Source organism: Carettochelys insculpta, chromosome 12 (genome assembly GCF_033958435.1).
Source record: "Carettochelys insculpta isolate YL-2023 chromosome 12, ASM3395843v1, whole genome shotgun sequence".
NCBI lineage: Eukaryota > Metazoa > Chordata > Testudines > Carettochelyidae > Carettochelys > Carettochelys insculpta.
In genome coordinates, this window is record NC_134148.1 from 42,882,479 (window position 1) to 42,909,832 (window position 27,354).

Below are 27,354 nucleotides of genomic sequence, written 5' to 3' on the forward strand. Positions count from 1 at the left end.
GTGCAGTCTTCTGTATCATGCATAGTTCTAGGTGTGTATCCCCTTTATGATCAGTGTACAACACGTACAGAACCTGTTCCCAACAAATGAAAACTGGAAGATTTTGCTTTGGGTTTTCAAGCAGTAACAAGACGACCTGTAGGAACCTTCATCTCATTTATGAGGAAGCAAAAAAAAAAAAAACAACCCCAATGTGGCTAAACAGACTAGCCTAGCAACTAACATGTAGAACTATGGTAACAAAAACAATCAGAAGAAAGCCAAAAGGCGCTCTCTGTTGGGTTTGAATTAACAGAGCTAGGACAGACCACTGATAGCAAAAATTAACATTCTAAAATAAAAGAGTCACCTTATTGGCAACTTAAAAATAAACATTCTGAAATGAAGACAGCATACCATTATTTGTTTTAAAGTGAAAATATCTCCCTCACTGTCACCCAACCATGACTTAGAGCAATTTTATAGAAGAAAATTTATTAAGCAACTATTAAAAATACCAGGGAATTCAACAGGCTAGGTTACCATTAAATGTCTTTTTAATAGGTATGCAGGTTATTCCCAGTGGCCCATTTTACTCAAATAAGCCACAAAAAAAAAAATTGTATAAAAAGATTTATTGAAATTCATCAATGACAAACAGACATAAAACTCAAATTTGGCTCTTCTGGGAAAAAAAAACTTGCAAATGTATTTATACAGATGAAATATTGACTAGGAAATACAAGTCACTTCTACAGCTGTTTTGAAGAGGGGTATGAAAGTAAAACTGTACATTCACTAGGTATTTGCAGTCATTTTACTGACTTCCACTAGGTAAGAAAATACAATTTTGCATTAGTATTTCGTGCTTGCGTGTATGAAAAGAAACCTTCTACACTACATGCTGTACTGTCTCCTGTATTTAGTTTTGTAAAAATTTTCAAAGTATATATCACAAGTGGAAGTCGTTTCTCATCACTTAAAGTTGACTAAGTGTTGTTATATATTACAGACCAAAATAGTACACACCTTATTTAAAAGGGTTGAAACATTTTTTATTACAATTGTCAAATTCATTTCACTAGTAACTCAGGAATTAGGAACACTTTTTTTATATATATATTTATATATATATTTAAATGCCTGCCATTTTCAGTGTATTGGCTGTACCCCCGGCCGAAAAAACAAAAGGAGAAAACCCAAAAAAACACAACACACAGAGGGGGAATGCAAAGTAGTCACCCCATAAACCAGATCCAAAGGAACTCAACAAAAGGTAAAACAAAAAGAACACATTTGGTCACTATTTACAAACAGCAAAATAAGAGTTTCCTACAGAAGCAGGGAAAGCATTGGCTGAAAATGGCAGTCATTCACAAACAGGCAACAAAGAAATCACTTTATCAATATGCCATTCTCACACCTGTTGCTGTGGACTGGATGCTTTGCCTAGATCTGCAGCATCCCACCCAAAAAATGCTTATAATAGGATTAGTGACTGGCAGCGCTGTTAAACCCCAAAAATCAGAGTGGTCTCAAAATAGACCACATGCCTATTTTGGCTATGCTCTACTGATCCAAATTGTACGATGTCAAAACTATCCACTCCAAGAATAAGAAACAAATTGCCACTTGGTTTATACTTGCTATTGCGTTTACAGGAACTAAAAGGGACAAAAAGAAAATTTAAAAACGAAAAGTAGGAGTGGCAGTAAAAATAGTATTTTTTCCCCTTGCCCACCCAATACACTTTCCCTCTCTTTCCCACAGCAACGTTACAATCAGAGGAAAAAAAAAAAAAGCTGGGGGAGGGAGGGGGGAATACAAGGTAAAAACAGTCAAATCACAATAGGAAACTTTCAAAATAGGTTATTCAGTTTAATCATCTTCATCGCCCTCATCTTCAGGTTCTCGTTTTCTCTTCTGCCCCCTTTCTTCATCTGCAAAATAAACATTGATTGAGTTATACGCCTGCTTTGATGAGCTATCACAGGATGGCCATAAAAACAAACATGCCACAAAAACTGTCATAGCAGGAACTGGCTTTGTACAGTACTGTTTTGAAAAGCTGAACATTACTACTTTTGCATTATTGCCATACCGAGTTCTTCTTCTTCTTCATCATCATCTACTTCCCCATCATTATAACCTTCTTCATCTTCCTAGAGAGAAAACAACAAAGATTTTTGTCCAACACCTTCCCCAACTGGTAAACATAACACAACAACAGGATCTTGAAATTGAGCAAACCCTTGAACAGGTATTTTCCTCACACCCACTGCATGTGTGTGCAACCTGATTCTTTACAATATCTTCCTACACAGGATGCTGGCCCACCCTTGACATCAGGACTCAAAAGGAGTCATATTACCCACTTTCATCTAAAATCCTCCTCCTCTCGATCCTTCCACTTACATCAATGGGATCAGAGCCTATTGTGCAAACAAAACAAAACCCCAAGGGCTTGTCACACTGGCACTTTACTGCCCTTTAAACTTTCTTGCTCAGAGATGTGAAATAAATCCCCTCCCTCCCAAATGCAGCAAATCACTGTGCTGTAAAGTGCCCGTGTAAACAGGCTTCCAGCCACAGAGGTGGTTTACCTGCAGCTGTGACCAAACTACCGTGTTACAGTGCTGGTGCAGCTGCACTGGCAAGTGCATGCAAAGCCTAAGGCTAGTTATAAGCACTCTTAAGTTACACACTTCAAGACGGGACCTCGCCACTTTGGCTAGCAAAGGAGAAGCAGCTGTATGCGAGGGAGAAAAATCAGCTGTAGGAATAACAGGCTGCACTGAATTACCCATACAGCCTCTCCGAAATTAGATTTCAGGAATAACCTCTGTATTGTAAAAATCTGCGCCTCTTTATTTTTAGATAACACGCTACTGACAGACACTCCCAACTCCCAGCCGGACTCTGACACAAACAACACTTGCTCCCCTACTTCCAGGCCAATCTTCTCAAACAAACAAACAAACATTCTAACTAAGAGCTTATTTAAATCAGTACCATTATGCAAAAATCTGGGTTCAGCCTTCCTTTAAGCATTTAATTTTGGAGACAGCAGTTCTTTTTCTCGATTGTACACAGAGACTTGGACTCCAGCTTTTAATAGGGTGTTATGTGGGAAAGTAACATCTGTTTTCAATGTGCTCCCAATAAGAGGAATGATTTATCAGTGGTCACTAGATGGCAGCTGGCTCACAGGCAGATTGCTCTTCAAAACCAGTCCCAACTTATTTTCATTGCTTTTCAGATGGAAGAAAAAGAGCGTGCACTTCAAACCAAAGATTGCGACTGGGCTTACACTGCTATGCAGGTATTCAGACTGGAGAGAGGTTCCCCCTGCCACTCAACAACTGCTGTGAATCCTTACCTCCTCTTCCCCGCTCACATCCTCTTCTTCTCCTTCCTCCTCCTCCTCATCTTCCTCTTCATCTTCTACTACTTGAGCATCTTCATCATACTCCTCTTCTATACAGGCAAGCAAGATTATCAGCTCAGCTACCTGTCTGCAGTAAGCTTAATTGTCAAACATTACCAACTAAACCCTGCCCCGCTAATGACAGGCAGATACGCATAAGAGTTCTGCCTAAATCTAGCTTATTGAATTTTCCCAGGTGCAAGGTCTGAGGCCCGAGCGAATACTGCACAGTCATGCAATGGTGTCGTAACACCACCTGTGTACCAGAGCCGTTGGTGGAGCATAAGTAGCTCAGGCATCGGTCGGAACAGCGGTGGGGCTGCTCTAATTTATAGCAGCTTCCCTGCTGCTGCCAGTGGGCTTCCTAGCATCACAGAATGACCCAAACACTCTATCCCCAGGTTGCTCCTTACACCTGGGGAGGGAGAGAGCTGCATAAAACACCCCTATTTTGCCCCAGTGAGGGGCATGTTCCCAGAGTCCGTTCAATCCCTGCTAGCCTGCAAGAGCCAAGTGAAGGGGCCATAACCCAGCTCCTGGTGCGGATTTGTGAGAAGAAAGTTGAAGCAGTTCCCCTCAGGCTGTGTTTATACTGTGCTGAAGAGAGACCGCCCCCACTGGAGATGTGTGTTGGGCTGTCAGAGAGCCCTCCTGCCACGCAGTACGGCAGTGCTCATCACCGTCACCACACAGCAAATCCTGCACTTGAGGGGAAAGTGCAAGTCCAGCTATTCTGCCTGCTTTGCTTTTCAGCCTCGTTTGAAGTGAGTCCAGCAAATTCCCCAAACACAGCCTGACATTCATCCAGCCGGTAGGTCGGACGCCTCTGAATGCGGACTGTGCAGGTGAAGCACAATAGCACAACAGACCCCAAGAGGACGGGTGCAGCAGCTTCCCTAATGTTTGTAACTTACTTCTCCAGTGACTGACAGCGCTAGCCCGCCGGTAAACTTCAGCATGTGCCATTTTTGCATCTCTCAGCCACTGGTAATGTGACACTTCCCTATTAACCCAGCCTCACTCACTCGCTCCACTTCTGTTCCCAAACATGCTTCTCTCTTAACCCTCCCCTTTCTTAGATCTGTCTTCACCATCTGAACAGCTATGTGGGCTTCACTGCTCTCCCCCCACTTTTCATTCCCTGCCACCACTTCAAGAGGAAATGGGGAAAATGCCCACTACTACCTAACCATAACAGGCTTGGAAGATGGAGAGCAACAGGCTTGTTCTGCTTCTCTTATCAGTTTCTCCCTCACGTCGCCATCCCCTCACCCTCAGTTTCGCCTCTTTCCATGTGCTTGTCTCTTTCTCCTCTCCTGGCCAGACCCCCCAGTGCTCTCTGACTGAAGATAAGAGTTGGGCACTGCTTAGCCAAGCATAGCTTTTCCTCAGTCTCTATGGAGGAGCCGGGGGGGGGGGGGGGGGAGAGACAATGGGGACTTGCTCTACACAAGCCAGGAAACTGGAGGCTGGCAGAACCCTTCTCACACTGGCAAGTCGTGGGAATAGGTTGCTTTTGGAGACAGGAGACACGAGCATTTCAGTTACCTATGATCGAAATACGCTAAATGCAGCAAGTAACATACCATCTTCGTCATCCTCTTCATCATCTAGGCCCTCCACGTAGCCCTCGGCATCAGAATCTGGGGCTTCTTTGTCATCCCGATCGTAACCGTCAAGATACGTGAGTTGTGGGAGGAGCTTGAACACATTTTCTCTGTAGTCATTCAGGTTGGTTACCTCGCAATTGAAAAGATCTAAACTCTTCAGGTTTTCTAATTTTTTCTGTAAGTGAAAAATGGAGGCTCTGTCAGAGGCATGTCCTGTGAGCAAACTTTACAAGCCAAAGAGAAGCCTGTTAACACCCAAAAAGGTACACATCTCGGCAAGAAACTTCTAAGGACGAAACGGAGCACTGTAAATCATCATCATAAAGTTTCATTCTGTGCCAGTTAAGCTGGTGTAAATGGGATTATGTAGCAGCCTCTCTGTTCACAGATCTCAAAGCACTCTGCAAAGCTTTGTATCAATGCTACACGGGGAAAACTGAGGCACAGAATGGGGCAAAGTGCCTCACTCAACATCACACAGGAGGCCAGTGGCAGAGCGGAGGATAAAACTCATTGCCATTGATTATGTGTATCTCCACGCCTTCTAAACACATGTGCTGTGGTACTGGTTGAACCTCTCCAATCCAGAACTCTCATTTGGCAATATCTGCAATCTGACATTTTTGTTACCCAGGTGACCACTAATCATGGGTGTGGCCAACTTTCCCGTGGTCCCATAAAGTTGGTTTCCATCCACCAGTTCTGACTCTCAGTGTTCTGTGATGTTAGTTAACTGTAATTTACCCCTAAATGTCTTCTAAGAGCCCAAAGAGCAGTGGAAAGGCTTGGTAACTATGCGAGATAATATTGACCTCCCATTGTCTGGTGAATTCTCTCGTTCAGCACTGGTCAGGTCCCAAGGTTGCTGGACTAGAGAGAGGTTCAACCTGTACTGTTACTTTAAATGGAAGGGAACCTGTTTCCTCTATGGCTACAATGACAAACTTCCACTACACAGGGACAGAAAACAGCTGATTTGAAAGGCTATGCAGCACTCTGAGCCTACATAACCACCCGCAGCAGGGCGAAACCTGTGGCATGGGTTCAATTTCTGTTCAGGTACAGAGAATTCTGAGGTGGAAAAAGGCAGCAGAGTCACTTATACACCAAGCCTAATAAAAGGCAAGTGTGGTGGCTTGTGGGTTTGCTTTCCGTGTTACAAAATGTTTCCTTTAAATGCTTAGCATGAAGGCCGTAGAGCAACGGTCTCCTATGAAAGTGTAAAGGTACGTTAGACGTGAGATTGCAAACTGTTGTCAGAGGCCCACGGCTATCCTGTCTTCCACGTGCAGCTAGCTGTGCATCCCACCAACACAGGAGAAGCCTCAGGATGGGCCGAGTTTGGAATGCGTGAGAACCACCAGTTCAGACTAAGGTAATTTCTATCAAGCTCAAATGGGGAAAAGAAGAGGGCTGGGATGTCAACAGACAAACCGGAGGGATCATCAATGCAGCACACGGTACAGCCCAGTGAACAGCCCCCCAAAGAGCAATTTTAAGTTGCTACTGACTGCGCTAGAGTTGGGCTATCAGCCTAAGGACGCCATATCCCACTACAAAATCCTCCAAGCCACACTCATTCCCTTCCCCATCTGCCTCCGCCCCACCTCACTCTAGGGATGTGTGTGGACTACCTGATGATGACTGGCCACTAGAAGGCCGCAATATCACACACATGCAGCCTCAATTGACTCTCGCACTGCCTGCCTCCATTTGGCCAAAGCATCAGAAGTGGGAGCAACCTCACGTCTGATCTGTGGAGAAAGGGACCTGTGGCCATGTACAGGTGGAGAGCAAAGGCTGACAGTGGGAAGAGACCCAAAGCGCCTGAGCACCAAAACACCACAAGTTTCAACTGCGAGTAGGCTTGCAATCACCCCCAACCACAAAGCCCGTTCGTTATACAGACAGAGCCCTTTTTGCTGTCACATTAACTCACCAGAGGTTCTATCGTACTGAGATCTTTTATTTTGTTGCCGCTTAGGTTTAGATGTGTGAGGTTTGGACACTTTTCTGCCAATACTTCCAGTCCTCCTGAGATTCTGTTGTCACTTAGTTCGAGCTAGAAGGTGGAGGAAAGGTTCAGAAGATTTTAGAAGAAACCTTTATCACAACACACCTGAGTTAGGTAGAGCAGGTTCTTATGTGAACCTCCCTTTTGCACTTATAACATTGCAAAAGCATATATAAAAGAGAGAAAATACAACATGTGGCACTTCTTTGTTTACCTTCTTAAGTTTGTTTAACTTTGGTAAGTTTGCAACTGAGCTTAAGCCTACATTGATTGTACTTAAGAATTCCAGCTCTTCAAACTCATCTGTGAGACCTTCAATTTTGCCTTCATTTGATCTACAGTTGTCAAGAACGAGTTCCTTAACCTGAAAGAGACAAAATTCATGTGTGTTAACATGTTTATCCTACAGTCCGATACATATATATGTTTTAGCACTTAATTCACAAGCAAAGCATGATAAAAACTGAGGCTATGGAACCAAATACCACAGTTGACTGTTCTACTTTGTAACTGTACCAGATAATGGTTATTGCCAGTTCCACATGCTGTATTGTTTACAGTGCTCACTTAACATCTCACACTGAATTTAAGCACGTTTCACAAACAATCATTAGAAAAGAACATATGAAGCAAACTTGAACACTGATGGCATTGTGCAAACTGCTTAGAGCCAGTTCTGTTGCATTAATGCTGGTTTATGTGATTTACTAGTGGTTCCTAACAACTGTTCATCAAACTTACTAAAGACATTTTAACAATAGACTGGACTACAACACTTCATTAAAAAGAGCCTCCAGCTCTGATAACTTCTTGCCTGTCAGTGCAATACATCCGTCATTTAGAATACCATAAGAAATTGTCTCAATTTACTACAAACAAGCTATTCGAAGAGGGAAACTTTAATTTCAGACCACTGGCTGTGGAGCGCTTTTCTGAGAAGTGAAACAGGCCAATAATTTGCACAGCTCTGTTTAAGGGAAAGCCTGACTCCCTGTGACTCCTGTAATCCTACTTCCATAATGAACTCTTGGAACTCTCCCCATATAGGCTTGCGAGTTCTAAGGCAAGATGGTCCCTCCCTGGAGATGGAGTATTCTTGAAGAATTTATAAGATAGACTTGTGATGCTTCTGGAACAGGAAGGTTCACTTGATAGATCCTGATTCTCTCACCTGAGCACATGTGGAGATCCTATTCCTTCTGTCTCAATGCTCCCTTTCCCCTGGTACTGCAGAGAGTGCAACCAGGCTTGGAGCTTTTCTCTGTGGCAATGGTTTTCAACCAGTGTGCTGTAAGAACTGCCCAAGTGTGCTGTGAAAAGCTGCCAATTTCTCCTCACTGCATCTCTTTGCAGAGCCACTGTGGGGGTGGAGGACTTGAGGACCCCAGGCCCGCTGGGGCTCAAGCGCCAAGGCTGCCTGAGTCCCAGATGGTGCAGGGTTTGTCAATTTCCCTGCTGCGGTGGATCTTTGCAAAGGCAGCCTGAGGGGAAACGCTGACACCGCAAGACCCCTCTTTGCGCTGGGAGGCTGCTGAAATGCTGTGGCAAGGCAAAGGGAGGGAAGGTAGGAGCCTGGTGGAGCTGGGACACAGTTTAAATGCCACGTCCGGGCTCTGACGGGCTGAGGGGGAGGGAGCCTGCTCTCTGGCGCCGCCTCCCCCACCCACAAGTAATTGATTAATTGCTGAAATTTTCACTAGTTACTTGTATACTCAACATCCCCAACACGGCGTTGGGCAGGTTTTGAAAATGTGTCTATGCTTGCGGTCTCAGACATATTCTGTGGTGGATTTGAAATGTTACTGCATTTGATCCTTGGTTAGCTTGTATGCACCACTGTTGCAAACCTCTCTAGTACCATATTAAATGTAAGTAAGTCTGGCGCTGATGAGCAAATCGATTCAGCTGAAAAAAGTGGGCATGCCATGGAATTGCTGGTCTCATTGACGTGTGCCATGTTACTGGAAAGGTTGGGACCACTGTTCTGTAGTCCACAGGCAACAGGGGGGAAAAGGTACAAATGGAGGAAGAAAAAGAGGATGCAGAATTTGCCCATGTGGGCTCAAAATGCTGACCTCATTCCATTCAGCAAAAGCATGGTTTTCCGCCGCCACTAGGGGTGTCTGGAAGCAATCCCTGCATGGCAGTTCCTCCCTGAGCGTCAGCCCTTAGCAAAGATGCCCCCCCTCAAATGACACAGCTCAACACTCAGGAAACAAAGCAGCCCTTAAGACCAAAAAAGCCCCACCACAGGGATTAAAGAATCAAACAGTTCCTTTTTAACCCAAATCCTCATTGCAGTCTTACCACACTCAGCACATCTGCTGGTAGACACATCATGAGCTGTGACCCACTACTGTTAGGAATCTACAGCACATCCCATACTACCACATCGCCAGTAAATTACAAGAGCAAGTTCTCCTTCACAAAGAGAGCACACCCTTCTGACTGCATTACAGAGCCCTGCAGGATGATGGGGGCCTTCAAAAGGTACAACAAACCACTGAAAAAAAAAAAAAATCACAGAGGGGGAAGGGCTAGAGGCAGCACAGTCTTCCCAAACATATTAACAGTCAGATCCCTGTACTGCAGCAGAGCCCCTGAGCAGTTCTGAGAAATTTGTGCTGTAAAAATAAAGGGAAGAGGACCAAGAGAGTTTGCAAGAACCACAGAGTTAAGGAGATGTGGAAATCTTCCTTTGCGTACAGGAGGCAGTTAATATGCAAATATTTACTTTGAGGAAAATGGCTATTGCAATAATCACTCAACAGGACATTAAGGGCTATGGGAGGTGCCGGGGTGCATCAAATGGCTTTGCTAGATACCTAACCTAACTCCAAGTGGCATTCACTGTGAGAACAAAGCCAGTGAGCTGAATTCAAGGGTGCACCACGCAGGTGAAGGAAATCCCAAAGAGCAAAGATGCACAACTGAGGCTAGGAAAAAGAAAATAATCGGGATTTTAAGGGAAAACAATTTCTAGGGCTCTTTTCCCCAGAAGAATGATAATCAAGTGTCCAAGTTTTGCAGAAATACCACACATAGACCAGAAGAATCTATAATCACAAGTTGTATATATTACTTCCTATATATACACATGTCTCATTTAAAAAAATACCTTCCTTCAAAATTAAGACTGGAGCAACAAGTAAATCCAGGAGTATCTAACAGGAATGTCCTTTTGCCATGATACTTCAAAGACACCAGGTGGGGCCTAATTAGTACCTGGATGAGACAAATCCAGGGGCAGAAAATCTCCACAAGCAACCAACCAACCAGACTTCTACAGGGAGCAGAGCTTCCAACACTGCTTTGACACAAGGCTACAACACTGGGGTCAGCATCGACCGGGAACAATTTGAGATGCAAACTTGTACACGAGAAGTCGAAAACAAGAGAAACTGCCCTCGACTGTGGTCACTCAAAAATAACCACATGGCACTTTAAAAAAAAAACCACCAAAAATCATTCAGGACCAGGCCACATTCCAATGGGAGAAGCTACCGAGTTCCTCCTGCCGTTACAAGTTTATCTTACAAATCTTCGTGCCCTGCCCTAAACTAAAGAAAGGTTTACATTTAGTTCACAAAGAACATGCTTTTCCAATAGCTCTACGTACTCAAGCCCAAGCAAGGAACACTTGCATTGGACACCTAGGTTTTCCTTTTATTGGCTGTGTCATGATTTTGCCTGCCCAATTTATCTCCAACCGCCTGCCTGCCTCTCGCTACAACCCTGCTAATCCGTGGATATCCACTTTCTATCAGCAAGTATTCACAAATCATTACTGCAGACACCAGTTTTGTGTCCACCATGGCCTCTACCCATCCAGCATGAAGTACTGGTAGTTTTGAAATCCATCGTTCAAAGGAATCTTCCCCCATCCCTTTAACGGTGAAGGCAAAGGAAAGGGCTAACAAAACTTCATGAGATGCTTTTGGATCCAGTTATTGAAAGACTATTAAACTGGGTGGGAGGCGATGCCGGTGGTGGGGGGAACAGGGACAACACAACCTTGCACCCCCAGGTGAGAGTCCAGCCAGAGAGAGAGCAAGCACCCACAGCTTCAAGAGCTGGCAGCAAGGTTAGTGGTGAGATATAGTCTGCAACCCACTTCAAGAAAAAGTGGAATTAAAACCTAAAGCTGAGCAAGAGAGAGAGAGAGGAGGAATCTCTAGTCTCTTCCCTCATCCTTTTGTTGCTGAGTAGGCAAAGAAGCAGTGAATGTCAGAGAGGCAGAGCTGAGGGCAGGTCTACGCTCAGGGAGAAAGTCAACTTAAGATATACAACTCCAGCCATGACAACAGAGTAGCTGTGGTGACTATACCTTAGGTTGACTTTCCCCACCATTCCCATTCTGGGAGGTTGATGGGTGGGGGAAGGGAGAGAACAACACACAACTTCTCCCATTGAACACCTTTAATCTTTGCAACTGTGAGGAGTACCAGGGTTGATGGGGCACCCTGAATGTTTAATTTAATGCATCCCTACTAGGCATCCTAACCAAACTGTGGAAGTTCCACCTCCGGAGCATCGCTTAGGAAGACAGACATACCTAGCATGTCATATTACCGGACTTGACCAAAGACAACAATCAACGCTGGAGGCCAAGGTGTGGAGCACTGCATACCACCTTCCTCCCCTGAGGCTAACGGGAGCACGAGGTCTGGGTGGAACACTGGACACTACATAGATATTTCACACACAGCGACAAAAGGCAGGTTTAATGAGAAGGTCCATGAGCAAATCAGAGCCCCACACCCACCAAGCATATCTGACGAACCATCTAAAGGCAAAATGGAGATTTTCAGTCCTTTGCCCAGGATTATTTTCTAAAAGAACCTGGCTAGAGTTGCAGAACCCAGCTTCAGGGCCAAGCGCTCCTATTCCCCTGAACATGCCAAGAGCATTTCTGAGCTCTTCGCTTTCACACACAGGACTTCTCCCCTTTCCTTTCAGCCCAACAAAACACAGCCAACACTTCTGGATGTTGCCCACTCAGACCCTTAACCCCCCTTTACAGGGCACGTTACACTCTTGAGAACATGATGTATGGCTCCTACCCATTACGAATTAACACGGGAGACTGCCATATCATATCTGAATCAATACGTCCTTACTGGAGCCCTGCAGTTGAGTCAAGTCAGGGAAGATACACTTTTTGACAGAAGGTACAAACGAGACTATGGCAGTAAGTTTCTGGTGATCATCTGACCCCAGCGCTCAGTAATCTAGTCTCCAACAGCTCTGTTCACAGTAGAATGCACAAAGCAAATGCCTCCTGGCAGTGGGTGCCATTGTATGAACCTAGGTAGAAGGAAAGGTTCAGGCTGTGCAACCCTGTTCTTAGTAACCACACCTCATTTGCGCCCTCCAAGCTCCTTTCCACAACTGCAGTGGAGCAAGCTAGTGTGCCAGATGCACTCAGCCCATGCACAGCACAGAAGAGTGAGCACGCTGCATGTTCCCTACCCCTGCCCCCACCCCAATTAGCTGCTGCATTCTGGGAAACAAGACAAGAACAGCCTGACACGGGCAGCTGCAACCACCGGAGATAAGACTTTCCTTCAGCCGCTCTGTATCAAAGGGAGACCCTGTGCCTAAGCCAGCCTGACAAGACCACTCAACTGCCAGAACAGCTGCGTCACACACCAGAACGGTTGAAAAGAGACTAGCAGGAATAAGCCCAATCGAGAGGCTAACAGATAGCTTGATTTATCGGGATTCGTGGATCCTGGAGCACTGGAGGGTCAGGGCAGCGACTGCCGCATGGTTGTGACTGTCTGCGTATCTTGCCAAGGGGGCAGAGCCCTAACCGGTTCCGACACTCCATCTTGGCCTCTTTGTCCCAAGGGCCAACTCTGGGCCTTCCAGTTCCCCATTCTTCCCTTTGTGGCCTGCCAAACTGCCACCTGCTGTGCCAGGTGTTTCCTAGTTGTACATACGCAGCCACTTGTGTGTTGCACTGTGGTTTGCGAGCATCAAAGCTCACTTTTGTGTGGTCTCCTAGAGCAGCGGCTCTCAAACTTCACAGCACTGTGACCCCCTTCTGACAACCACGAGGGGGAACCGAAGTCTGAGTTCTGCCATCTGGTGAGGGTGGGGGCAAAGCCTGTCCCCCCTGGCGGGAGAACAGGCCAATGCTCCAGGACTTCAGCGTGGGACAATTCCTGAAGATGCCATTAAAAACGGGGATGTGACGCACTCTGGGGTCCCAACCCACAGTTTTAGAACTGTTGTCCTAGAACCTTACCAAGGTCACTGTGCCGCCTTGCCTGACTCATCTGAGCATGCAGCCCTGGACTCCTGGCTTTTTCCCCCCATCGTGGCTTTAGTTTCAACCTTTCATGTTGTTATCAGACTCTTCCAGCCCAACATCACCTTACAGCCCGTCCCCTTTGCATGCCCCACCATGTGCCGTCTCTCTCTGTGCCGTTGAGCCCATCACCCTTTGCACTGCTGGCTGTTTGAGAACTCTGGATTCCACTTGGATTAAGCTGGATCCATCAATGGTTGTGTGACACCCTTAACGCAGTAGCCCTGGGGTGCAAGGTGGGGTGATGATCTTTTCTCAGTTAATGACAGCCCATTGCATGCACCCAAAGGGACAACCACAAGCAACTCCCACTACACACTCTGCACAGTGTACCTGGCACGATTTTCCTCCTTGTTCACTCTCCTGCCTGGGCAACACACTGGAGCAGCAATGCTTCAAAGGGAAGCAGGTGCAGAAGAGCAACATAAAGGCTATTGCAAAAACCACACCAGTAAGGCTCAGTTTTTAAACAGATTAAAGGACAAGTTTACTAATGGAAAGCTAAGGATCAAACCCAGCAACATCGCTCATGTTGGGAGCAGAGGTTCTAGAGGTATGTGAACAATAAGAGGATTATCAGGGAAGGTGTGGGGCTGTTACTGGATAAGGTAACCTAGTGACAGATGATGTAAGAAAAGCTGAAGTACTCAATGCTTTTTTTTTTTTTGCCTCAGTCTTCAAGGACAAGGACAGCTCCCACACTACAGTGCTAGATAATAAAAATATGGGAAGGTGGGAGACACCCTTTGGTGGGGAAGGAACAAGTTAAGAGCTACTTAGAAAAAACAGATGTACACAAATCCAAGGGTCTGGATTAAATGCACCCACGGGTACTGAGAGAATTGGAAGACATCATGGCTGAGCCTTTGGCCATTATCGTTGAAGACTTTTGGTGATTGGGAAAGATTCTGGATGATTGGGAAAAGGCAAATGTAGTGCTCATCTTTAAAAAAGGAAAGAAGGCCAATCAGCCTTACCTCAGTACCTGGGAAAATAATGGACAGGATCTTCAAGGAATCCATTTTGGAGCTCTTGGAAGAGGGGAAAGTGATCAAAAGTAATCAACATGGATTCACCAATGGCAAGACCTTCCTGACCAATCTGATTCGCTTCTATGATGAAGTAACAGGCTCTGTGGACATGGGGAAGTCAGTGGATGAGATATGCCTCAACTTATGCAAAGCTTTTGATTCAGTCTCCCACAACATTCTTGCCCGTAAGTTAAGGAAGTATGGATTGGATACATGGACTATAAGATGGATAGAAAGCTGGCTTCATGGTCGAGCCCAGCAAGCAGTGGTCAATGGCTCAATATCTGGATGGTGGTTGGTTTCAAGTGGAGTGCCCCAAGGCCCAGTTCTGGGGCTGGTGTTGTTCATCTTTATTAATGACCTGGATGAGAGACTGGATTACACCCTCATATGTGCAGATGAGAGATAGATACGTTGGAGGGTAGAGATAAGATACAGAGTGACCTGGATAAATTGGAGGATTGACCAAAAGAAATCTGACGTGGTTCAACAAGTAGAAGTGTAGAGGCCCGCACTTGGGATGGAAGAATCCCAAGAACTTTTATAGACTGGGGACCAACTGGCTAAGCAGCAGTACAGCGGCAAGGGACCTAGGATGATAGTGGATGAAAGGCTGGATATGAGCAAACAGTGCGCCCTTGTAGACAAGAAGGCCAACAGCATATTGGGGTGCATTAGGAGGAGCATTTCAAGCAGATCTAGAGAAGTTGTTGCTCCCCTCTGTTTGGCACTGGTAGACCACATCTGGACTATTGCGCCCAGTTTTGGGTCCCTCAGTATAGAAAGGATGTGGATGTGCTGGAGCAAGTTCAGCGGAAGGTAATGAAAATGATTAAGGGGTGGGAGCACATGACCTATGAGGAGAAGCTGGAGGATTTGGGCTTATTTAATTTGCAGAAGAGAAGACTGAGGGTTGATTTCATAGCAGCCTTCAACTCACTGAGGGGCAGCTCTAAAGTGGACAGAGAGAAACTGTTCTCAGTGGTGACAGACGCCAGAACAAAGAGTAATGGTCTGAAGTTACAGAAAGAGAGGAGCAAGTTGGATAGCAGGAAAAACTACTTCACCAGTCGGGCGGTGAAGCACTGGAATGCGTTGCCTAGAGAGGCAGTGAAATCTGCATCCCTAGAGGTGTTTAAGTACCAGCTTGACATAGTCATGGCTGGGACAACTTAGTAGGGGTTGATCCTGCTTGAAGCAAGGGGCTGGACTTGATGACCTCTTGATGTCGTTTCCAGCTCTGTGATTCTATGATCCCATAGATTATGAGGGTATCACACACATTTGGCTCCCGTGGACAGGAGAATGCCACCATTCTACATGGCCACAATACCCACTCAATGACGGGAAACACATTCACTATACAGGACAAAAGCTCCTGGCCAGAGCCTGGCGTACTTACTCGCTTCCTCTCCCACACCAGCTGGCGCTCGCCTCTCTCCATCCATGAAAGGGGGTAAAGGTCAGTAACAAAGAGCAGCCTGCTCAGCTCTTTAGAGTCAGTTGACGCAACCCTATTTGCCCCCACTGGCAGGAGACCCTGCTCCTGCATCACTCATTGTCTAAGGTGCTTAGAAGGCAAATTTTGGTCACCCATTGTTTTAGGCTGCCAAATGAGATTTCATTTTAGCTCCATTCCCAGTCAGTGATCTCATGGGCCCAGGATCCGCTGGCAGAAACTCCCCAGTTTATTCACCCCAATTTACATTGGTGCAACAAACCAGACTGGGATTATCTGCCACCAGAAGCAAGAGAAACTATATTTTGACGTATTCCCAGCAAAAGGGCACAGTGCACACAACACTGGAAGTTTTGGCTTGTTGGGGAAGAGGGCATCCTGTTAAACTACCCATCAGTATAATGAAGAAAGGAGAACACATCACTGGCATGTAGCCCCATAGCTCAAGTACGGTGCAAGAATTTGGGAGGGTGGGGGGAGAAGAGGTGGGATGTTAGAGAACCTGGAACTTTACATGCCAATCTTCTCCCATGAAGTTACTTTTGCCACACCCTAGCAGAAAGGACTAAATTCTTATGGATCTCCACTTCACATACTATCTGGAATGTGGCACTGTGACATGCTTGAGTGCTCAGCCTATTAAACACCCTGCACTAAAGCTGCAGCTGCTCTGAAGATTTGCAAAAGCTCAGTGCAATTATGCAAACCTCTGCACTTCCTGCTCTAAACCAGCAACCAAAATGAGACAAAGCGAGGTTTGGAAAAGGCTGTTTTCTCTTTCACCTGGTTAAGAAGAAACTGCAGACAGTACACATACGATTTAGAAAATACTGGCATTTAGGGTGAATCTTCAGAGGTGCTGGAGCTCTGCTAGAAACACCTCAGCAGAGGTGGCAGGGGGGCATTATAGCACCCTTATGCACTCTTGAGGGCAGCCGGGACCCAGTGTGGCCCCCAGATCAAGCTAGAGGAATTATTTAAGCCAACAGGACACACCTCCCAGAGACTCTTTTGCCATTCCAGGACAACCAGAGCTGAGTGTACCCTGGCTACAAAGACAACACACCCAAAGATGGACAAAATCTGAGATGTTTCTAACCTCCATTCCAACAGATACTGGAAAGTCTCTGATACTTGTAAACTAAACTCTCCTCCTCCCCCTAAACATTAGCATGTTACTGAAGATTTAGTTACCAGAATCAGTCTAAAACAGATCATTTTGATCCTTCAATCAGGCTTTATTCCAGGCCTTCGACAAGACAAAAAACTTCATTCACCTACTTAGCAGCAAACGCCATAAGCCTTTTAAGCCAACAGTTAAGAAAACTCACAGTGGCAGTGCCACTTACCGAACACAGAGCCTCATAGGTGTTATGCAACACAAATGCAGAGACCGCTGTGTATCCGGATGGGACACTTCCCCTTGGAGAGCTACATTGCTGGCACCCCTCCCATCCTGAGCTACGAATAGGACAGCCAGCAGTCAGAGCACAGAAGAATTCAAACAGGAGCCACTGCTTTCTGGTAGTCTCAATAAGAGGAAACACCCCGAAGACATCTTCACTGGGGGCTCATGTCCTAACTTCAAAGGTGCCTTTAAAGCAAGTTTTAATTTTGCACTTTAAAAAAATTTACACACATGCACACGCATACACAGAGCACACATGTATTTTTAAATTTTAAGAGAGAGATTCAAATGCACCAGCACACTAGAATAGGTTGTAATATATGCATTTTTGGTGCTGCCACGTTCACGAACGCTGAACAAATGAAACCACAGATAGCACTGAAAATGAAAGGGACCCATTCACATCTCAAGCTATTTTATCCAACTGGCACATATTTATTGAATTGGAATTCCGAATCTCTGCACAAACATTGTGCAAAATACAACAATGGATTAATGATTCCATCGGGGGTGATCTTCGAATGCTCCAGTCACAACAAACTTTAAACACATTACACATCCTTCTGCTTGGAAACAACCTGTACTGCTAACTTAATTTCAAATACTAGAACCAACAATTTCAGCATATATGTTTCTGAACGGCTCAGTAAGTTTCTATCATGTTAGCCAAGTTCTCTGACCACTTCACTCAAGTTTTGTGTGTATGTATGTGTACGAAGACCCCAACTTTACCTTCTAGTGCACTTTCAACAAGTTTTTGTGTTAATTCCATAGCGTTGAGCCACTCTGAAATATCTGAGCATTAATAAGTGTCAGTTATTAGATTAACAAAAATTTAAAACAAAACATAAAACACCTCACCTCACCTCTAAACAATCGCAAATCCTAACCAGCCTACAGTCTTGCTCTTGAATTACTCAATGTGAATATGGAAGGAGGATTCAGGGAAAGTGAGTGAATGATTCAGACTGAACGACTAATGTCAGCAGGCACAGGATTTACAGGTTATCCATTTGTCACGCTTTTAAGTGGCTCAGAAGAATCTATAGTGACAGCAAAAGATCAGACTCTCTATTGACTTTTCTGTTTCAAGGTGCCACTTCTCAAAGAAATTATGGCTCAGATCCTCTGAATGCTGGAGACGTGCTTCTGTGTGCTGAGGAAATGGAAGAGAAAAGTGTGGGTTTAAAACACCTCTAACAGGCCTCCACAGAGTAATATAGAATAGACAGAAAGCTGCTCTCAACAAACTGCAGGGACATCCTAGCAAAGTCCAATCCCTCCCAGCCACACCGCATGCATGGCAGCCCACAACGGATATGGAGTAGGAAACAATAGATCAACTCCACCAAAGAGTTTCTATTCGCAGGGGAAATAATTCTTTACTAGCCAGTTAAACTAGCTTTAAGGCTGCTTTGTGCCGTTGATTTGATCCAACAGCAGTAAATTTCCACTCTGTAACATTCTGCACAATGTGTCACTGTTAGCCCAGAAACTAACACAGGTAATCAAGGACAAGGTATTAGAACTATATTGCTGTAGTGGAGTTATAAGAAAGTCTGAAGTTTCAAATGAATTAGGAAAGTGGTGGGAGAGAGGGAAGGAGAAAACTAATGGCATACACACTATAATCCAAGTTTATAGGACTGACTACATAGAACCTCCAGTCTAAAACTTCTAGACAAAAAATGATCTAGGACTTTAACAGGACTTACGTATATTGTTAAGAATCATGGTGTGAGAAAGCATGCTTCCAATTAAAACATACCAGTAACTACATGCATATACAGAAAAATATGCATCATGCTAGTAATGGGGTCAAAGACCACCTACGAAAATGCAGCGAGCCCTTTATTCAAGGGTGTATAAGCAGGTTTTTCTGGTAGGTTTGTTTCAGATCAGCTGTGCAACAGCACGCAATCCGCAGAACAGTGATACTCTGACTGAGGCTCATGAGCCACAAATTGCTCTTTAATCCCTCTCCTGGAACTCTTTGCAGTACAGGATGTGAAAAGTGTTGGATTTCATTATTAATCGAAAAGTTACTATCCCATCAGGAAACTTTTACTATGTTATTAGATAACTGTAGAAAATCTGGTCAGTCATTTGCTGTGAGAATTTTTTTACATCTGTCTATCTATCTATACTATATGAGAGAGAGTAAGTAAAACACTATGGTGGCTTTTCCACGTAATGCTGATTGCTAATTTGGCTCCTGAACCACTGAGGTTTGAACATACAGCATTCAAGAGGGCCCGACCCTCTGATAATGAAGTGATTAAATTGCTTGATTTTCAGGAAAAGAAAAAAAATGCTTGGTGTGCAGGAGCACAATGAAGTTTGCTTCCTTCTGCAGGATGCCCTAGTTGTCAGAGCACTGACTGGGCCTCAGAAGATCTCGGGCCTATCCCTGTCTCTTTGGGCAAGTCACTTCCATCTGTAAAGATAGGGATGATGATACTTACCTCCTCTGTAAAGCGTTTTCGATCTACCGATGCAGAACATTATAGAAAAGCAGATATTATTAAATGACTTCAGCACCACACAGTGAACGCAGAATATCTTGTGCGCATCATACCTAATTTAAAAATATCAAAACAAAAAGCAGTCAAGTAGCACTTTAAAGACTAGCAAAATAGTTTATTAGGTGAGCTTTCGTGAGACAGACCCACTTCTTCAGTGGGTCTGTCCCACAAAAGCTCACTTAATAAACTATTTTGCTAGTCTTTAAAGTGCTACTTGACTGCTTTTTGTACTGATAGTGTATAGACTAGCACGGCTTCCTCTCTGTTACAATTTAAAAATAGTTTAATTTCCAGTTAACATTTAGCTGGTACACATTCCATGGTCTTTCAGCGCTGAAGCAATCATTGCTCTTGTAAACTTAGCATAAAATTTTACTCCCAGTCTTAAGGCCCATCAGCAGAGAGCAACTGCTAACTGTTCTCATTAGGCAGCAATGTTACCTGGCTACATACACAGGTGATTTCATGTCACCTGGCCAAGGCATTTATCACACAGTCTACTAAGAGTTGCCACATTCTGTGTGCTGGGGAAAGAGGGAGTTCTCTCCCAACAGCAAGAAATGTCTTAAAAGTTAGAGTCAGGTTGTGGCAGCTCTGTTACCTTTCAAAGTCTGCTCACATGGAATGCTAAACATGATTCAGCCACACCAGAGATTCTGCCTAGGAAACCAGAACTGCAGAATTCATAGCTAACGCTTATGTTTCAAGTGTGTGAACCACTTAAGTAGTTACATTTTTATGGGTCAATTCTTACCTGTCCTGGGCCTTGACTACAACTACATTAAAAATGTCCAAAGATGTGGAATGATTACGCATAGTCCATGTGCGTGATTATTCCAAATTTGGATCCAGTACATTTTCAAAATGCGGCCATAATCCTTTGTAAAAGTATTCATCTTTAAAAAGGTAGTGAATTTGTACCGTAGGCCAGCATTTTTTAAACCATGTTCCACATGCCATGAGCATCTGACGCTTTTTGGTGTCATACACTGATGGTATATATTTTCTGTTATTAAAACTAGATACAAGTTTACTTCTTCATTGCTATGAAACCTGATTAAATTACTTCATTTTGTTTTTGTTTGCTATATAGCCTGCCGGGGTTGTTGTTTTTTGTTTTTTTTTTTTAAAGAAAATTTTCCTGAGTGTTCTGCATAAAATATATTATTTTTTGGTGTTCTGTGGTCTCAAAAGGTTTAAGAAACACTGTTGTAGACAATACAGCCCTTAAGAATTCAAGGCTAATTAAGAGAGCAGAAGACCATGCTGTGGGTCCTGAATTACTACCTCTGATTTTGCATTTTGACAATCCACCTGGTTAACCTCAGAACATTGGCACACCTTGGTGTATGAAGTACACCAGTGTAGCAGATGACGCATTCTGCCCAATGATTTTCAAGATTCTGTATGTGCAGATCTGGCTGTTGGGCAAGTTACAAGAGTCAGGCTTAAATCAAAGCACCTAGGCCCTCAAAAGTCAGTACACTAGTGAGTTATTCTTCCTGCTGTTTGTCCTTTTTCAGATTGCCTTATCTTCCTGTCACATAATGTGATTCTTTATATCATAATATAGTGGTTTGTTAACTAAACTTCAGCTATTGTTTCTGATACCTTTATCAGGAGCGAACCACTTTTCAAGTGGATGTTTCCTTGCTCTGCACCCAAATCAACGAAGCTGCACCAGACATATGTATGACTGCATTTGAGATACTGACAGTCTAAGAGAAATTTTGAACAGTTGAGAGAGAAATGTCAGATTAAACCACACGTGTGCATACACAGAGAAGAAAAAAAGTCCATTGGATATCGCCAATATTATTGACAGATCAGAAAGCCCTGCAGCAAGTTTCTATGTACAAAGACAGCCTACACATGCTTACAACTTGCTCAAGTTTTAACAGGAAAAGGTTTCTTGACAGCTCACTGTGGATCTCACTCAAATTCTGCACCTGTGCATGTTTATTCTCATCCATTATTCCAGAGCAAATGAGGTAGATATTTGCTCCACTATGTTTCCTCCATATGTATGTGTTTCCATCATTAATTGTTCCACTACAAACAACTAGAAGTCCTGTGGCACCTTATAGACTAAGAGATATTTAGGAGCATAAGCTTTTGTGGGCAAAGACCCGCTTCATCAGATGCATGAGATTCCAAAATATCTGGTAGTCTATAAAATGCCACAGGACTTCTTGTTCTCAAAGATACAGACTAACACAGCTACCTCTCTGATACAAACAACTTGCACACTTTACTAATACACACTTCTGGGGCTCCAGCAGTATAGATGCAAATATATATAGCCCTCAAACATTTTTTAGAATTTAGCAGAATATCAGCAGGTCAAAAATTCAGAGGCTGCTAATAGCTGCATAAAAGGGTTAGAGAACCCTTCATTTTTCTAATTTGTTAAGCACAGGAAAGATAAAATTTAAATACTGGCAACATCTTTTATTACAATACTTTAATAAAACTGCAATTCTTTAGAAAGACCCCCAACTTAAGCCATTAATTATTATTCTTATAATTAACACAGCAAAAACTAAAGACTAGAGAGTAAAAGTTATATTTTAATCTTCTGTATTTTGCAGGATGTTATAAAACATTATTTTCACTTTTGTTTGTGTATGTTGTGCATACAACAGAAGAGAACAGACATTAATTAAACAGAAGTTTTTGGCAGAGGATTACAGGGCTACATGAAAAAAACTGAAGTGACTGTCAACTTTTATTTTAACTGACTAAAAATTTCAAGTTAATAGTGTCCCTTTTAGAACAATAATTAAGTCTTTGGACTAAAGTAATCAACAATGTACATGTAAAGTATTAAAAAAGACATTTTAGCACAATTTCAAAAAACTCAAACAAAGTCCATGTTGCACAGTCAGCCAGAACCTTAATACTAATAATTTTATTTCACTAACAAATTAAATTAGGCTATTTACAATACAGGAGCACACAAATAAACAGGAGTGCATAAAATCTGTCCACAAAAAGTTTCTTCTGCTAGTTCGCTAGTTACATTTCCATCTGATGGCTCTTTAGTAACTTACGTAAAATAATCTGTTCCAATTCCAAATGGACCAGTGTTTACATCAGAAACCTTCTATCATAGACACAATAAGCTTAGACGTGTATGAGCATAGCATGGGAACTACTTTCTCAACATTAAACACAGTGGATACAGAAAAAAAAAGGGGGGGCAGAAGATTTCAGTGGAAAAAGCTGGACAGCCACGGATTATACAATACACATTGAAAAAACAATTCCAAGTACTACCACCTTTCACCAGCACTAAATTCATGTAAAACTAACAAAAAGGGGTGGAGGAGAGACACTGGGTTCCTGAACATTCTACTTTAACACATTTGATTATACACTTTTGCTAATTAAATATGCACAGTATACCAAACCTACAGGATTACAAGATTTAACTGCTCACAGTTACCAGCTCTGTTTCACTTTATTAATCAGCATTCCAAATAAGAATGACAACACAGCTCTCGAAAGCCTACAGAGTATTAACATAAACCCACAAAGGTAATGAAATTCTGATACAATGATTCACTACTGCCTTCAATTTGCAAAACCTCAACCCTGGCAAGGGGTTGATGTATGTTGAATACAGCATGGAATTAAGTTATACCAAGGCACGAATGGCTCAAAAGCTTCAGCTCTGTCAACTTTACAAAACCATAGTGAAGACTTATTTCTTCATAATATAATTCTTTTAATGGTATTTTTACAAATATTAATCCCAAAGGAACTAAATGACCAGAGACTACTAAAATAGGGATTTTAGAGCAAATATGTACTGCTACTTACTGAAGATACAGCATCATCTTTACCTATGTAAACAAGAGCTCACAGGCTAATAAAATAGCTAATTTAATTTCACTGTTCTGTCTATACTGAAACATACGCGAGCTGCATTAAGTAGTGGATGGGCACAACCAATAAACACTTAAAATTCAGTCGACTGCTGCATTTAGTGCCCAAAAGCACAGACTCATGAAATTTGATTTCAATGTGGTATTTTGAAGAGTGGCAGGGCCCAAACTGTAAGTTTGATTTCCTCATGACATGCGGGGATGTACTACTGAACAGAATTACAGCATTTGCTATATAAGAATACATTATCAAAACCCAAAGACTTTAGACCGGTGACATAAGGTAACATGTTAGTTATCTAACATCTTCTGACTGGCCAAACTGGGCAGGGTTTCTTTACCCATCAAAGGTCTAGTTGTAAGCGCAAAGAAACATTGACCCCATCAAAGAAGTAAAACCAAATTTGGTTTAAAGCCATTGTTGCTAAAACGTTCCACATAGCAGCCTGGAGTAAAGCTGCATCGCCTGCCCCCCTTTATTAAAAATGGGGGCGCAGGAAGGAAAGCGCAGAGAACCCTCAAGCAGCGCTGAACTGTTACTGCTCCATAATCCACGAAAAAACCAAGACCTACCTTCCCGCAGGGCCCTGCCCAGGAAGCAGGCATATTCCCAACTCATCAATAATGCGCTCCCCTCCCTTTGGAAGCTGCAGCAGGCATTTTAAAGCCATGACAAAACCACTAGGCAAAGCACCTTCTCTGTGTGCTGCTTCCAGCTCCAGCGAAGCCACTAACACCGGAAATTGGACAACGAACAACAAACGGGAACGAACGCGCTGCCCGCGCGGACGAGGCGCGTCAAAGGGAGAAGCGGCCCGGTGGCTCCTTGCGAGAGTGCAACGGACTTCCCAGGCTCCACCGAACGTTCGCCACTGCACCCGCAGAACGCTCGCGAACGCAACGTTCCATTTCGAGATACCCAACGTTCCATTTAAAGATACAAGCTCCCGAATCCGCGCTGCCAACAGCCGCCTTTGCAGGAAGACAAGCTAGGACTCCCCACTGCACGCACACACCCACCCACCCACACCCGCCTTCCTCCCCGAAGACCCCAAGCCACATTAGCCACTCTGCAGCAGGCTTCGGGCTAGAAAACAGCGTTGATACCTTGCTGGTAATCGGGGTAAACGATTTTCAATCTTCTTTAAAAACAGCCGCCTCCCCTCCCCCTCGCACTCGGTGACAACAGTGACAAAATGGCAGACCTGAATGCTGGCAGTCACGTTACACACACAGAGCGAGCCCTCAGAGCGCCCGCGTTGCTTCAATCGGCCGCCTAATCGTTACAATGCCACAGCTTTGTCCTGCCCTGTAACAAAACATCAAACGTTTCTCCACCCCCGAACAAATAACCCTCATTATTAGGAAAACGCAGGTCGAGATAAGCTTCCCATTTTATAGTTTGTTCCAACCATTAGCCTTGTTAGCAACGCCCCACCCAGTCCCTCCAGAATTTAAACGAGAAATTTCTGCCAACTTCATCAATCGTGGCTTTAAGAACGCCCGCCTGTAGTGTGTTCGCAGGGATCTAAAGAATAAATCGCCGTGGTTTCATACCCCAGCCTTTTTCTCCTTTGCAGCTCGATGGAAAAAACATGGCGTCTTGTCCTACTTCAGGTTTACCGTGGTGCTGCCAACGCGAGGATACAAAGTTGGGAATGATTTCACGGTGGGGGAGGGAGGTAGGAATATTTCATCTCCCCGGCAGAGAGATGCAGGGACGGAGGCCCCTCATTAGGCAGCTCCCCCGTTTGCTCTTTGTCCCCTTTGCGGAGCTCACAAACAACAAGCCCTCTTGTGCTGAGCTAGCTGGCACACACTCACAGTGCAACACAAGGGAGCAGTGGCGGCCCCGCTCATGCAGCAACCTACACGCGCAACACACACACACACACACACACACACCTCACTTTTTATTAATAGGTGGTGCTGCTCGCATCCAAGAAGCTGCCTGACCCAACTAGCCAGCTCCACACAACCAAGTCCCCCCGCTTGCGCTACTACTTTTAAAAAGTTTTAAGGTTACGTAAATCTGCCCAGCTTTGTCCGTCAGACATTTTACTGGAGGCAGAAAAAGTGGGGGGGCGGCAGGTTCCACCCTGCTCCCTCCCTCGGAGACGTACACTTTCTGATTTCTGGAAAGGTACGTGCTTATTCAGTCCCAGCTCCGACCAGCGCCTGCCGGAGCAGCCTGCTCTGAAAATGGGAAGCGAATCGTTGGGAAAACACCCTTTTCCCCCCTAAATAGCAAACTACCTTAGTATTTAAACCATTATGTAATGACCTCTTCTGTCTTGGCTTCTAAAAACCCATGGCCGCGTTATTGTGATTGGGGGGTGGGGGGCGAGGGTTACCCCACAGACTGGCTGTTTACTCTGCGGGTTATTACGCTAAAGTTCCCAAAGCTCCCAAGCTAGGGAAAGGCACTTGCAACGATCCCATACACCGATGCTTCCAGAGGAGAGACCTCCGGTCACCTCTGCGCAACACAAAACGTTGCAAACTCCCACCACAGGCGAACACACACACGCACCTCCAGAGGCAACCTTAATTTCCCCTTGGGTGCATTTGGCAAGAGATTGGGGGTCTTCCCAAGTTGCGTTCCCCCCACCCCAATCGCTGCAGGACCAGGAGACAAACGAAAAACGAGGCGAGGTAACTAGGTTTTCTCGTGTCTGCATAATTTGTACCCAGCCAGCCAGGGACTATTTTGGTTCTGACAAACTTTCTCGTTCTCGTTTATTCAGTCAGACGCTGAACAACAACCTAAGTCCAGCCCCAAGGGGGAAAAAAAAAACATCCAGCCTTTTTGTGTGTGTGGATGGAGAGGGGGTGGAGAGTGGATTTATTTGGGCGTTTTTTTTTAATTAAAAGCTTGCGCTATAGTCAGCTGGATCCGATTTTTAAAAACACTGAGCATTTGTTTTAAAATCCTATTTGCGTCTTCTCAGCAGCTGGGGAGAGGGGAGAGAGAGAAAGGGCGCGTTCATGAGGACTACAAAGTTACAAATATGGCTCCCCAGTCTCTCTTGCCTGATCACTGCAAAGAAATGAAGACGCACTTTAAACTAAACCATTTTCGACTCCCTCCCAGTCTCTCCCAGCCCAATACTCAGGGCAAATATTTGCGAACTAAACCAGCCAGGAAGAAGAGCCAACTTATTTTCATTTAATGCCTTGCAAGCCCCTTTAATACATTTCACACCAGCAGACTCAGGAGCAGCTTATAGTTTTCCCCTAGACCATAACGCGTGCGCCTTTGGGCACCCCAATTTAGGTGCACAGAGACATACACCCACCGGTAGGCACCTCAAGGACAACAGCGGCTTCAGCAGCAGCTCGCACGGGCGTTCCCTAGTACAACTGCACCCCCAAATTTTGTAGTAATTTTAATGCACCCCAAAATGTGGGATGGATTTTTTTGAATTGCTTACATCTGAGGGCGTCCTGTTCCGCAGCTCTAAGTGGATCCTTTTCTTCATGTCCATGTCCCTGGTTAGCAGGAGTCTCTCGCTTTTCTCAGCTCCTCTTTTGTATTGACACCAATGAAGACCCCCCCAAACCCAGCGCGGTGAGGGACTTTGAGAGCTCAACCAGCTCCGCTTGGAATCCCGAGCCCCAGCACCGCGGCGAACACTAACCTGATAACAGCGGAGGCGGGCACTCCCGGGGGCTCCGCCAGGATTGACACCTGA

General features: G+C 44.5%; 1 protein-coding gene across 1 annotated transcript; it reads right to left on the bottom strand.

Moving 5' to 3' along the window:
- Positions 1-599: 599 nt before the first annotated feature.
- Positions 600-27,291, bottom strand: ANP32A (acidic nuclear phosphoprotein 32 family member A). The gene is made up of 7 exons (XM_075007220.1): positions 27,094-27,291; positions 7,245-7,394; positions 6,956-7,078; positions 4,993-5,191; positions 3,359-3,456; positions 2,081-2,141; positions 600-1,919 (listed from the first exon to the last, which is right to left on the bottom strand). The coding sequence occupies exons 1-7, from the start codon at positions 27,145-27,147 to the stop codon at positions 1,858-1,860; spliced, it is 747 nt and encodes a 248-aa protein (XP_074863321.1). The 5' UTR covers positions 27,148-27,291; the 3' UTR covers positions 600-1,857.
- Between the last annotated feature and the right edge of the window lie 63 nt (positions 27,292-27,354).

Excerpts from the sequence above, each read along its gene's own strand:
- ANP32A (XM_075007220.1), bottom strand. The coding sequence starts at position 27,147 with ATGGACATGAAGAAAAGGATCCACTTAGAGCTGCGGAACAGGACGCCC. Across the intron at positions 7,395-27,093 it reads GGAACAGGACGCCCTCAGAT|GTTAAGGAACTCGTTCTTGA; the intron begins GTAAGCAATTCA and ends TGTCTCTTTCAG. Across the intron at positions 5,192-6,955 it reads TCAGTACGATAGAACCTCTG|AAAAAATTAGAAAACCTGAA; the intron begins GTGAGTTAATGT and ends TTTCACTTACAG.